General features: G+C 40.6%; 1 protein-coding gene across 3 annotated transcripts in view; it reads right to left on the bottom strand.

The window, feature by feature from the left end:
* WAPL (WAPL cohesin release factor) overlaps positions 1 to 14,495 on the bottom strand; it is a 57,742-nt gene that overhangs the window by 18,533 nt on the left and 24,714 nt on the right. For all 3 annotated transcript variants that reach the window (XM_039343403.1, XM_039343401.1, XM_039343402.1), the window contains 6 exons: positions 12,902 to 13,051; positions 12,627 to 12,763; positions 5,817 to 5,928; positions 3,184 to 3,408; positions 2,025 to 2,136; positions 1,776 to 1,873 (listed from right to left, as the gene is read on the bottom strand). In XM_039343403.1, the coding sequence (XP_039199337.1) occupies positions 1,776 to 1,873; positions 2,025 to 2,136; positions 3,184 to 3,408; positions 5,817 to 5,928; positions 12,627 to 12,763; positions 12,902 to 13,051 (834 nt within the window). The remainder of the gene's footprint in view (positions 1 to 1,775; positions 1,874 to 2,024; positions 2,137 to 3,183; positions 3,409 to 5,816; positions 5,929 to 12,626; positions 12,764 to 12,901; positions 13,052 to 14,495) is intronic.

Here is a 14,495-nt window from a genome sequence, read left to right as displayed (position 1 = left end):
CACAGTCCGCCATTTTTCCCCCTTTTCCTTAGCTGTGCTACTCCCTTTTATTCTATTGGCTTTTGAAAGCCAATAGTATAGACTCTCTTGAATAGAGTCTAATTCTATTGGCTTTCAAAAGCCAGTAGGAATTGTCCAAGCTGTCTTTGCCCTGCTGAGCCCGCCAAAAGTCCCATTCTGCAAACGGTGCTGCACCAGTGGAGTAGTCCTCGACTTACGACCGGTTGAGTAGTCCTCGACTTACAACCATTTGGGGGTCGCGGCATTAAAAAGGTTGAGAACCACTGGGTTAAAGGGAGATGTTGAGATAAGGGGAATTTTGTTTATTAGATTTAAAATATTTGGAAATCAGTTGAAAAATAAGGATTCGATCTGTTTAATATTGGAAAAAATTAGATCTAAAAGGGAAAGGAAAATTAATTATCATGAATGTGTTTGATTTCTTGATTAATCCAGGCAATACATATAATGGTTTTGATTTATTAAAGGGGATATGGTATTATCAAGTAGATGATTTAATATGGTGGGAAATAGATAACTTTTAGGAAATAGGACAAGATTACAATCAAGTAGATAAAATGTGAATTTTGGGTATTATAGTTTGTTATGAAGTGAGAGAAGGGAAATCTTGGTTACCCAAAGTCTGAAAATTATGGATATCGAAAGGTTAAATTGGAATATTGATGAGAAATTAAAAATTATGTAAAAATTAATAACAGGATATGGATTGTTTATGAAGGTGAATGTAATTAAGATATGTATAAGCTAAAAAGTTATGGATAAATGTAATAATGATGTTTTGATATAATTAGAACTGTACTAGCTTGAATATGAGACAGTCAATGTTAAGGGGAAAAAGAGGAGAAATATCTGATGTTGTAACCTGAGATTTGCACTAAAGATTTTGTTATCGAACTATTGATTAACCCAGTGGTTCTTAACCTTTTTGAACGAATTGCCCCCTTGAACCAATGAGGAAGTTGTCATCGCCTGCTCCCCCAACATAACCTCTCAATCACAATATAGTTAAGAATTCTTCAATTTATGCAAACCCTTTTTTTTCTTTAAAATTGTTCATCAGGACATATCGATGCAAATAATTCATTTCCAGTCTTTTCCCCATGTCTCCCATATTCTGGCCAATGGCGTGCCACTGTATGGGTAGAGGCTGCTGCGCAACGCACATGAAAATAAGCAATGCGTCTTCACATATGTACGGCGTTCTGTACTGAAGCTAGCTGGAGGAACATTTGAAAACACAATTCAATCCACTAATAGTGAGCGATCTGATGTTTTTGTATGACAGATATACAGCGATTCACTGTACGAAAAAGTCTCAAAAATGTCCCCAAAACTTCTCGCTCCATCGCTCCCATATCGCCCCCTTTTCGTTCTTTCGCCCCCGCGTCGCCCCTTTTCATTCCATCGCCCCCCTGAAAAATGAAATCGCTCCCTGGGGGGGCAATGTCGCCCAGGTTAAGAACCACTGGATTAACCCAATCACCATGTTGCTTTTTAAATACTTCAATGGAAAATTGGAAAATTAATAAAATATTATACATATATTAAAAAAAATTTCCACTTTCCTCACTCAAGAAAGCCCTGAAACCAAAGCTCTGTCACACAGACAACTTCAGAAAGCAGAGCTAAATGTCTTCCCTCAAGCCTCAGTGAAGCAAAATGCCGATACCAATCAACAACAAGGTATCGTGTATTTGCCACTTTCTCCTTATTCTGGTTCAACGTCCGTTTTCTTTAGGATGTTTCATACTTACACTTTCCAAGACCCGTAAACATCTTTCTGCTCCCCAGAGTGACGCGACCAAATTCTCTTCATTCTCATCGCTGCTTAAATGATCCACACATTCTTTAACTGGAGAAACAAAAGACAAGCGGGATTATTACACCAGTAACACATTTTGTTAAGTTTTTTTTTTTAACTTTCCCAAAATGGCATTGTTATACGTTCCAGTTATACAACTTAAGCACTTACAGTAGGTACCTATTTAGGACAAAATAAATACCTTTATCTACAATGTGGTCAAGGCCACCCAGAAGTCGCAGCTCTTCTTTAAACCAGTCGCCTGCCCGCTTTGAAGTGAGGGAGAGGAGGGTCTCCATTGCCAAATGACCGGTCTAGAAAACACACACGTGAAATCTGAATATAAATACAGCCCAAAGGTGAAATCCTCTGACAAAATAGAGCCGCTGACAAATCTACCGTATTTTCTGGCGTATAAGACGACTTGGCGTATAAGATGACCCCCGACTTTTGAGAAGATTTTCATGGTTTAGAACAGCGGTTCTCAATGTTTGTGTGACGGCGACCCCCATCACACAAACGTCATGCGCGGGGGCCCATGCATGGCACGCATGCGTGGCGACGCCCCCATGCGCGGCGCGCATGTGTGGCCCCCGGGAGGTGCAGCGCCGCCCCCATGCGCCGCGTGCATGCGCGGCGCTGCCCCCGGAGGGGAGAAAATGGCGGATCATCGCCTTTGGCAACCCCCGAAAAATGGTCGATCGACCCCAAATGGGGTCGCGACCCATAGGTTGAGAACCGCTGGTTTAGAAAGTCATCTTATACACGGAAAATACAATATATGCGTTTCAAGGCAGATTCCCCCCTAACCCTAACTCTATCAAGGTTGCCAAAAAATATGCTGTATATAACTGTTACTACTACTACTACTACTGCTACTACTGCTACTACTGCTACTACTACTACTACTAATAATAATAATAATAATGGTGGAAGGGACCTTGAGGTCATCGAGTCCAACCCCCTGCTCAGGCAGGAAACCCTATACCGTTTTGGACTAATCGCTGTCCAGTCTCTTCTTAAAAACTTCCAGTGTTGGAGCATTCACAGCTTCTGGAGGAAGGTTGTTCATTGGTTAATTGTTCTCACTGTCAGGAAATTTCTCCTTAGTTCTAGGTTGCTTCTCTCCTTGATTAGTTTCCATCCGTTGCTTCTTGTCCTGCCTCCAGGTGCTTGACTCCCTCTTCTTTGGGGCAGCCCCTGAGATACTGGAAGGCTGCTATCATGTCCCCCCTCGTCCTTCTCTTCATTAAACTAGACAGACCCAATTCCAGCAACCGTTCCTTGTATGTTTTAGCCTTCAGACCTCTACTGCTCCTCTGTATTTTCATGCGATTAAAAAAGGTAAAATCGGTGCTCACCGTTATATTTTCGAGATCCAGGTGCTTATTATGGACAGTTTCACAGAGTCTCCGGATTTTTTCCTTGATTTTGTTCATGTCTTTTTCGTTGAACAACTTGGAGGAGGAATCCTGTTCAAGCTCCAGAAGTCTGATCATTAAATCTAAGCTGGCTCGGTCTAGATCCATGTTTAAGCGATCTCTGCTCAAGATATACATTAAAGCTGCTGTACAAAGCGATAAGTTCTTCAGCAAAAGAAAAAAAGAACAGGAAAAAGGAGTAAACCTTTGAGTAGGAGAAAGTGAGGCTAAGCTTCTGATTTCAAGATGTTTTAGAAGAGCCATATAAGGTTAACAATGATTTCAGGGTTATGGATTCACAACTCAAAATGAAACCCAAGTTTTCTTCTCTAGGGAATTTTACTATTAAATTGTTCTATTTCGCTTAAAATATCTTTCACTCAGAATGCAGCTCTATTCCCTTGAAATAAGTAACTTCTCCTTAAGTTTAGCAACAGTAGCAAAGGCAATTTCATGCATATATTTGCATGTGTGCGCATACGTGTCTACTAACTAAGATAACCTTTATTGGGGCCCGCATTAAAAATGCAAATTCTGTTGCTGCTCTCAAAAGTGTACACAACATAACATTCATATAGACGCGCTATAGACATACATATTCAAAATTTGTGGCTGGCAAAGAGTTAGTGCAGGGGTTCTCAACCTTGGCAACTTTAAGACTTGTGGACTTCAACTCCCAGAATTCCTCAGCCAGCTTCCTGCTGGCTGAGGAATTCTGGGAGTTGAAGTCCACAAGTCTTAAAGTTGCCAAGGTTGAGAACCCCTGAGTTAGTGGGAGACTAGTATAGTTATTTCAGGCTCATTTTGCCCTCATCAGCTAGTCACGCCCTTCAGACATACATATGTATAGACCTACACCCTTACATATACATAACATATAAATATTAATCACTGTCCATCTTGAATACATAATGGAAGGAGGAAGCTTTATAGGGTTCACAAGGTTGATCCTGTACGGAACAAAACTGTGAAGCCTCCTTCCAAAAGTTAACAAGGAAACTAGAGCATTTATTTGTGTACATCTTCTGCACAACGATTGTGAGATAATTGTCAAAAAAAAATAAATCTATACCAGAGATATTTATTTGTATGCTCAATTTAATGCTGTGACGTTACATCTGGAGCATGCAGCGCATGTTAAAAGTGGGCATCCAGAATGACTAGATAGAAAAGGAATACTATATTGTTGTGATTATTTGCAGAAATATTAGAAAACTTTTATACTTAATTATCGTTTACTAAAACAATAAGAACTGTTTTAACTTAAGGTCGGCCAAAGAGAATGTGATGGGGAAAAGAGGAAATTCATGTAAAGTTGTCATGTGGATGATAGACTATAGAATTTAATTGTTAGTGAATGTTTGCAAAATGTAAACCCGGACAATGAACTATCTACCGAATACTAAGGCGATTATGTTAAAAATTAATAAAAAAATAAAAAATAAAAGTGGTATCTTTTCCTCCCCTTCAAAAATTCAAAGCAAGCTGTTCAACAGCGCCATGCCCAACTTTTCTACGTCCCGTGGTCCTGAATTCAAAACACCTTGTTCTGTGACAAACTGGAAGTTTCAATCGTCTGAACATTTGAAACACTTCCAATGCACCAGCAGAGTTCGTATCGCTAGCAGGCTGATTCTTTTAAGAGACAAGCCACCATGATATAAACAGCTATGGAATGCAACTGTGCTGCCCTTGGTAAAGACAAAGTCTGACATTTTTCTTGTGGAGTAAATATTTCGATTTCCTGCTTTACTAAACAAAAAAAAATGTTTTTTAGAGATCCAAAAAGCCCCCATCCTATTTGTATCCCGAAGGACACGTTAGCAAGAGTGATAGATGACCCTTCTCTTTTTTTTTTTTTTTGTTCCTATCTGGGTTTGTTTTCTCTACGTATTTATTTCTTTCAGTGTATTAAATGTTATAAACAATTCTTCAATTGTCCAGAGTTGTTAGGAGTTGGGCAGCATATAAATTTATTACGTCATGTGTTAAAAACACAGGAAACCCCGCAAACGGCATCTTCACGATTATTTTAAGAGTGGTGGCAGCAGCAGCAGAAATGGATAAAAAGCGAAATAAAACTGTATTTTTAGTTTACGGTTCCTAATCTTTTAATACACACACAAAAAAAAACCCCATTTCCCTTAGAGCAGGGGTTCTCAACCTGTGGGTCGGGACCCCATTGGGGTCGAACGACCATTTCACGGGGGTTGCCAAACAACACAGTCCGCCATTTTTCCCCCCTTTTCCTTAGCTGTGCTACTCTCTTTTATTCTATTGGCTTTTGAAAGTCAATAGAATAGACTCTCTTGAATAGAGTCTAATTCTATTGGCTTTCAAAAGCCAATAGGAATTGTCCAGGCTGTCTCTGCCCTGCTGAGCCCCCAAAAGTCCCATTCTGCAAACGGTGTTGCACCAGTTGAGTAGTCCTCGACTTACGACCAGTTGAGTAGTCCTCAACTTACGACCGGTTGGGGTCGCGGCATCAAAACGGTTGAGAACCACTGCCTTAGAACAATGGTCAGCTGAAAACACAGTTTTGAACTGCTGCGAACGACACGAGGCAGACGTACCTGGTGGTGCTGTGAGTCATCCAGGGTCTTGAAGACCATCGCAACCATTCCATGTGCTCTCAAATGCATTCGGAAACTGGGCATGGCGCATTTGGTCGCCAGGCTAATAACACTAGAATGAATGAATGAAGCAAGATTTAATGAGAACTGAGCAAATAGAAAAGCAGAGAGGTGCCAGATCAAAGAGAACTGTTGACGCAAACGAAAAAGCAGTAATATACTACTGACCCATCAGAAAAAAAAAACTAAAAATGTACACATCTTTATTAGAGTTTGTAAGATTTTGAGCTCTCTAGGACTGTTCATCGGACAGAATGCTATGAAACCACATATATCAGTGGTGGCGAACCTATGGCACGGGTGCCAGAGGCGGCACTCAGAGCCCTCTCTGTGGGCACGCGCGCCATCGCCCCAGTCCTAGGCCTTCAGCTGTGTTTTATAAAACCTTTTCGCTTTAGGCCTCCGCCGCCATGTGCCCCCCCCCCCAAAAGGTTCAATCAGTCAATTTCAACTTCTCGCGGGAAAAAAAAGATCTTGCAAAGTTGGAATTGATTGATTGAACTTTTTAGTCCCACCCAGTCTGCCATTACCACCGCAGCCATGCCCACCCAAAGGGCCACACCCACCCAATGGGCCACACCCACCAGGCAAGATGCATAAGTGGGTTTTGGGTTGCAGTTTGGGCACTCAGTCTCTAAAAGGTTCGCCATCCCTGACATACATGAATCCTTGGGAAGGATTACGCAAAACTGGAAGGCTGCACACACCGTTGTAACATTTTGCTCCTAATAAATAAATTACTAGCTTAATCAAATGAGACCATTCTGTAAATTACTTTTTGTTGTTTTTTCTCTTTAATCATAGTTAACATGCTCTCAGTAACTTGGGAGGGGGGGGAGTAGGACACCATCATTAGTGATGTTTAGCTCTGTTTATAGCTAAAAACAGATTAATTCTGCCTTGTTACCTATGACGGGTTTAATACTGAGTCAAGCTGTATGCATTTTGTGCTTTAAAAAAAATCAGTAAAATGAGCTGCATCACAAATTGAAATCAACATTACTCAGAATTGATGCAGTCGTTTAAGGAAGGTAAAATGACTAAAAAAACACACTAATCTTTTATGAAACATGAGATGTTTCTTCGCATCGTATTTCATATAAATTTTTTTTTTTGCCACAGAAAACCTATCAGAAAATGACGTACAGCTCTCGCTTTCAGGCAAGAAAAATGAAAGTCGTTTCATTTTCAAGAACTGCTTGCTTTTTTTTTCTGCTAAACATCAGGAAGAAAAGCATTCTTCGTTCATACCATTCATTCTGCTAGCTGGATTTCATCTTCGGAATAAGAAAATAAATGCCCCAAATATTGTTAAAAACAGTGTTCAAAAAATCACTCAGTATTATGAAAGGCGAATGTGCAAATTGCTTAGTCTTTGGGTTTTCTTAGTTCGTTTCAAAATATCTTGGATTTGACGTTCCAATGCTCTTTAAAATGTTTTATCGCTAAAATACACATTGCAAGAAAAGGAAACACACAGTTTTTCTTCTATGATTTGTCTATGAAGTGTAAAAGGTAATCAACTGCACTAAAATGGTGCCAAAAAAAAAACAACTCGTTGTGGCACTTCTACAAGGAAGATCCATCAATGGCTTCTTCTCCCAGTAATTCTGACTACGCTACCCCTTGAAATTAGCAGAACCCTAGGCCAGGGGTAGGCAACCTTGGCTCTTTTATGACTCGTGGACTTCAAATCCCAGAATTCCTGAGCCAGCATTATATTATATATTTTAAGTAGTATGTTATTTCTTATGTTTCTTTACTCTTGTTTTCCTTTCTTTTTCTTTTTTCTTTTCTTTTTTCTTTTTATTGTTTTATCTATTTCTTAAGAAATGTAGAAGCGTGAGATGGCTTATATGGAAAAAATAGAGTTAAATTTGTAAATGTAAATGTAATTAATTTTTGAGAAAATCTTCACCAGTAAGAATATGTAGAATTTGGTGGGAGAAATAAACTAAAATGAGGATTGTAACAGGATCTATGATAAGGCAATAGATTGAATAGAAAAGAAATATTATACTAATATGATTATTACTTTTAGGAATATTGGGGAAAAAATTATACATTCAATTGTTATTCATCAAACCAATAAGAATTGTACTAAACTCAATGTTTGCAAAAGAGGTTACTTTGGAGAAAGAGGAAATCAACTAAAGTTAATATGTGGAATATGTTATAGAAATTAATTGTTAATGATTGTTTTGTAAATGTAATCCAGACAACACACTGTTCACCAATTATTGAGTGATTTATGTTTTTTTTTTAAAAAAAAAAAATCAATAAAATATATATGTTTTCAAAAGGAATTCTGGGAGTTGAAGTCCACGAGTCATGAAAGAGCCAAGGTGGCCTATCCCTGACCTAGGTCAAAGGCATCTTATAGGAAGTGCTGTGAAGAGAACAGCAAATCTTACCACCCAACTCCATCCTTATCACACATTCCTAAGGCCAGGATTAGCTGTAGACATTCAACCGGCCTCTTGTAGCAGGCTAGAAGTGAACCAGGCATGAGACAACAAACATAGATAGGTAGCTTTGTTCTTGGATCACATATTCCTAAAAATATGTTGGAACTTGCCATTTTCAGTTATCACGTTCTTCGGAAATGCCAACTTCTGGGAATTACTGTTCTCGTTTACCAGGACGTGGCCTGGTGGAGAACATCCAGGCTGCAGTCAACTTTGCTTAACAAAGCTTAGAAGCCATTAGCCTGCTATCCTCCTTGGCTATTTCTCCCGTGCTCAGCGTCAATTCTGTATTTTTTTTTTAATTTTTTTCATTTTTAACCCACAAAACAAAGCAAAACATAACACACATACACACACAGTATATACTCCTCCTCCCCTTTTTTAACAGCGATGACGTAACAGTAATCTTCAATTATTTACATTTTATTCTTATTCTTCTTTAGAATATTTGTCCTTATTGCCCCGTTGTTTCTTATTTACATGTTTCTTCCTTCATATTCTACTTCTTACTAAGAATAATTCCTATTATTGTTATTATACACATATTTTCACTTTTGACCTTTCCATATTTATTATTTCTAGTCTCCAACCAGTCGTACCACTTGTTCCATGCTATATAGTACTCCGTGTCTTCCTTTTCTTTTATCTCTTTTGTTAATTTGTCCATCTCAGCACAGTCCAGGATTTTTCTTATCACTTCTTCCTCTGATGGTATATTCTCATTTTTCCAGCACTGTGCATATCTCAGCATCAATTCTTACGGTCCATCAATTTCCCTTTTTCTTCTGTTCTCCCCCCCCCCCCCCCCCGATGTCGGGTAAAGCCGAGAGGCTCCCAAACAGACATCTGCAAGATCAAAAACATCTCCAAAGGGGGTTGTGTACTCAATGAGCCCATCAAATAAGGGGCTGTAAAGCAGCAAGGAAATCTTGACAATCACACATAGCATTATTGCACGCTCATCGCTGACTGGTTAAAAAGAAGACAAGGATGACAGAAGACCCCACTGGAAACGGTCATCGCTGCTTCTTTAGTGCAAGGGAGAATGTCAGCTTCAATGAAGCAAGTTCCTTATACACACACACACACAAGCCGAACTTACCTATCATGCCCACATTAACCACAGTTGATTTAACAAGCCCCAGTGTAAAAAAAGGTAAAGGCTTTTTGGATTATGATTTGGTGGAACATTCAAAAGATTTTTTAAAAGGAAGATACAAGTTTACTCCTCAATTATTCTTATGGGGTATTTTTGTGGATTCAAATGTCAAAGAAACTATTTTAATGTTGAATGTATTAACTGCAGCAAGGTTACTAGTAGGCTCGTACTGGAAGAAAGATCCATTGCCTCCTTTAGAAGAATGGATATTTAAAGTTTCTAATTTTGCAGAAATGGCAAAAATTTCTGCTTATTTGAAGGATCACACACAAGAAAGATATATATTACTGTATGGGGAAGATGGATAGATTATATTCAGAAAAAGGACGGGACTACAAAGTTTCATTTATTTTATGAGTAAATTTTATAGCAAATGTTGTAGAAGAGATTTGTTTATGATGATGTAATTTAAGGGGAGTTAAGGGCTAAGTATGATTCTTTTTTTCTTTCCTTTTCTTCCCCCCCCTTTTTTTATTGTATATTGTTAACTTTGTTATTAATAACCCTGCACTCTGCTCTGGGAAGTGAGGGGGGGAGGGTTGAGGGTGGGTGGGTGGGTGGGTGGATAAAGATAATATAGATATGGTAGTTTATGAGAGAGGTGCTGTTTGGGCAATGCCCCTATGCTGCGTTCATGTGTTTGAGAGGGATGAGAAGGGAGGAAGGTGCAGGGAGGAAGTAGGATGGTAAGAGGAGAAGGGGAGGGGAAGAGAGTAGTGAGGGGAGGAGAGAAAGAGGAGGGAAGTAGGGAAGGTATTAGAGAGGGTGGACGCAGCCTGGGGGGAATGGGCAGGCAGTACCAATGGTTAGGAATTTATTTTATCTTGTAAATTGTATTCTGTATGTTGAATAAATGGAAAATAAAAACTTTTTATTTAAAAAAAAGGGGGGGGGGCTGTAAAGCAGCAGGGAAATTTGACAATCACACATAGCATTATTGCACGCTCATCGTTGACTGGTTAAAAAGAAGACAAGGATGACAGAAGACCCCTCTGGAAATAAATGGTCATCGTCGCTTCTTTAGTGCAAGGGAGAATGTCAGCTTCACTGAAGCAAGTTCCTTATATACACACACACACACACACACACACACACACACACACGCCGAACTCACCTATCATGCCCACATTAACCACAATTGATTTAACAAGCCGCAGTGTCTAGCTTCACCCATCCAGCTAAGCCAACGGCAATCAACTGCATGATGGTTTAGTAGCAAGATTTGTCCACTGAGCCGCATCCTAATACGGTATCAGCTTATTCGCTGAAAGGACTGAAGTGTTGTGGGAGGTTTTCAGAGGCATCACTTTGTGTCAAGTCACTCACAAAACTCCACCTTATCATGAGGATAAGGTTACCCTGCAATTAGGTAGCTCTTGATAACTAGAAAGCAGAGAGGAGACCAAATAACACAAAGGGTCTTTCTCTCTGCTCCAGCGTCCACTGCTGCTGGAAACCGTTGTTTCCACTGGAGACTTGCAATGGAGATGAGTGACAATCTATATGTTGTGATTCCTCGCCAGCCAGTGGACTGGGCAGCTGAGTCTGAGGAATCAGAGGAGGAGGAGGGGTCTGGAGTGACATCAGAGGAGGAGAAAGGCTGTGAGGAGCTCCAAGACTTACAGTCGTACGAGCAGCCTGGCCCCTCTACTCGCGCTCAGGCTGAGACACAGCTGTGCTGGGAGCCTGAGTTGGACAGTGATGAATCACAGCTGGGAGATATCCAGGATGCACGAAAACGCCAGCAAGAAAAGAGAGCAGGACAGAGGAAGGCAATGGGGCGGCTCCAAAGGCAAAGGAGAAGGCATTAGGAAGCCATGCATTGGCTGCATAATAAAAGGGAAGGTGTGGGAGCTGCTGGCTGCCGAAGGCGACCGTTTGTGTTGAGGATGGAGTTTCTGTGAACTGTGTTTATTTGCTTTGGACATTGACTCAGATCTGTGAATAATAAAAGGGGACTGTTTTTTTCCTGCGGTTCCAGCCTGCTTGTTGAAAGAGGGGTTTCTCCTTGTGAGCTTAACAAGGACTCACGTGGGCTGGGACAGAACACTATATAAGATAACTGTTACTGACTTTCAATCCAATTAGGGAGACCTATTACTGCATTCAGTTTTGGTCACCACAATGTAAAAAAGATGTTGAGACTCTGGAAAGAGTGCAGAGAAGAGCAACAAAGATGATTAGGGGACTGGAGGCTAAAACATATAAGGAACGGTTGCTGGAATTGGGAATGTCTAGTTTAGTGAAGAGAAGGACAAAGGGGGACATGATAGCTGTGTTCCAATATCTCAGGGGCTGCCCCGAAGAAGAGGGAGTCAAGCTATTCTCCAAAGCGCCTGAAGGCAGGAGAAGAAGCAACGGATGGAAACTAATCAAGGAGAGAAGCAACCTAGAACTAAGGAGAAACTTCCTGACAGTTAGAACAATTAACCAGTGGAACAACCTGCCTCCAGAAGCGGTGAATGCTCCAACACTGGAAGTTTTTAAGAAGAGACTGGACAGCCATCTGTCCGAAATGGTATAGGGTTTCCTGCCTGAGCAGGGGGTTGGACTCAATGACCTCCAAGGTCCCTTCCAACTTTATTATTATTATTATAACATCTGACTTTTATCAATCTCAGTAGCTTAATAATAACAATTATTATTATTATTACTACTACTACTATTACTACTACTACTACTACTACTATTACCTATGTCTTGGGATGAAAAGACGACACACTGGGGCCTTTCTTGACATTTACAAGGTCATGACTCAACAGCTCTGGAGGGACAGCAAGCCACACCAGACAGCAGAAATACAAGGGGATGAGTTGCTATATGAAGTAGGTCAGAAAGACGGCAGATGATGCCTTTCTTGGTCTCCATGCACAATGGTGGCCTGACTCTGTCTAAGAGTCGAGTCACGTACGCCTCTTAACTGAAACATGTTTGATGTAGCATCAGTAAGACTTTTGCACAATGGCGCCAATGTAAAACTTCTCTCAGTCTCAAAGTTGCCAGTTTCAACGAATAAACAGCTTCCTTCCTCTTCTCACCTCCTGACGCCACCGTATCACGACGCAACCATCTATGGAGGTTAAGGAAAAAACTATCCAATATATATATATATATATATCTTACCTAAGGCAACGAGTGTTTAGGGGCTGATTGCTCTTCAGTCCACTTAATAAATACTCAATATCGTCTGTGAACTCTTGGTTTTCCCCAAATTCTACCACATCATTGAAGTGTTTCACATGTTGTACGACGGTGTATAACTGGAAAGCAAGCAAACAGTATGTGATCAGAGATTTAAAAGAGATTTCTCAAGTTCTCGACGGAATATATGCCTCAGATGTTTACCTTTAAAAAAAAATGGTATTGTGGAAAAAGAGAATGTGAGTTGCTCCACTTACTTCTTTGTCTTCTTTCCTACATTTCAAGGCAGTTACTATCTCCTGATAGGGCTGAGTTGGTAGAGTCACAGTTTTTATCACTTTGGGAGGTGGCGCTGGGGCCTTGAATACCCCATCGTCCTTCGGAGCTGCCTCTTTTGAAGACCTGGCCTGTTAATTACAAACAGGGATGGATGTTCAAGTACAAGGTGGGAAATATTTCCCTTTTCCACCAGACTTTAGAAAACGTAAGACCAACCCTTCAAAGACGCCAGTGCAGCATAAAGGAGATAGTGTGACGCTTTTGAACTGTTTATTCTGAAAGGTATTAGTGAGCAACTGAAACAAATGTACATTTCTTCCCGTCCAAATTTTGGTTGCCATGCTACAAAAAAAGATGTTGAGACCTTGGAAAAAGTACAGAGAAGAACAACTAAGATGATCCAAGGCCTGGAGACTAAAACATATGAAGAACGGCTGCAGGACTTGGGTTCGGCTAGTCTGAAGAAAAGAAGAAATAGGGGAGACATGATAGCAGTGTTCCAGTATTTGAGGGGCTGCCACTAAGAAGAGGGGGTCAAACTATTCTCCAAAGTATCAGAAGGCAAGAAAGAAACAATGGTTGGAAACTGACCAAAGAGAGAAGCAACCTGGAATTAAGGAGAAACTTCCTGACAGTGAGGACAATTAACCAGTGGAACAGCTTGCCTCCAGAAATCGTGGGCGCTCCATCAGTGGAGATTTTTAAGACGAGACTGGACAGTCACCTGTCTGAGATGGTATAGGTTCTCCTGCTTGAGCAGGGGGCTGGACTAGAAGATCTCTAAGCTCCCTTCCAGCTCTATTCTATTCTATTCCAAAGTAAGAAGTCATTGATGTCTCAAATTCACCATTCTATATATTTCAACTCAGAAGGAAGTCCCAGCCTCATGGTTCCAAACTTCCTAGAAAACCTGCACTGCCAATCTTTCAAAAAGAAATTATACTCTTTTTGCACTTAAATTCTTATTTTTGGCCTTCCGCTTCTCTTAAATTGAGGGGGTAAAATTAATGTTTTATTCCAGCATTATTCCACAATTTATTTATGTTTAAGACAGTGGTTCTCCACCTGTGGGTCGGGACCCCATTTGGGGTCGAACGACCATTTCACGGGGGTCGCCAAACAACGCAGTTCGCCATTTCCCCCCCCCCTTTTCCTTAGCTGTGCTACTCCCTGTTATTCTATTGGCTTTGGAAAGCCAATAGAATAGACTCTCTTAAATAGAGTCTAATTCTATTGGCTTTCAAAAGCCAATAGGAATTGTCCAGGCTGTCTCTGCCCTGCTGAGCCCGCCAAAAGTCCCATTCTGCAAACGGGGCTGCACCAGTTGAGTAGTCCTCGACTTATGACCGGTTGAGTAGTCCTCGACTTACGACCGGTTGGGGGTCGCGGCATTAAAAAGGTTGAGAACCACTGCTTTAAGATAAGGTTTCCCAATCTTAGCAATTTAGTGCTAAGCCTGGGGGAATTCTGAGCGCTGAAGCCCAAACATCTTAAAATTGCCAAGGTTGGGAAATCCTGCTTTAAGAGATATTCCAGTGTTAATCCTGAGTTATGGATTTGCTTTGGTTAGAC

The sequence above is a fragment of the Crotalus tigris genome, unplaced genomic scaffold (assembly GCF_016545835.1).
Source record: "Crotalus tigris isolate CLP2741 ecotype Arizona unplaced genomic scaffold, ASM1654583v1 scf7180000017847.2079705, whole genome shotgun sequence".
In the NCBI taxonomy this organism is placed as follows: domain Eukaryota; kingdom Metazoa; phylum Chordata; class Lepidosauria; order Squamata; family Viperidae; genus Crotalus; species Crotalus tigris.
Note: the sequence above shows the minus strand (reverse complement) of the source record. Positions and strands in the feature narration are given on the sequence as shown.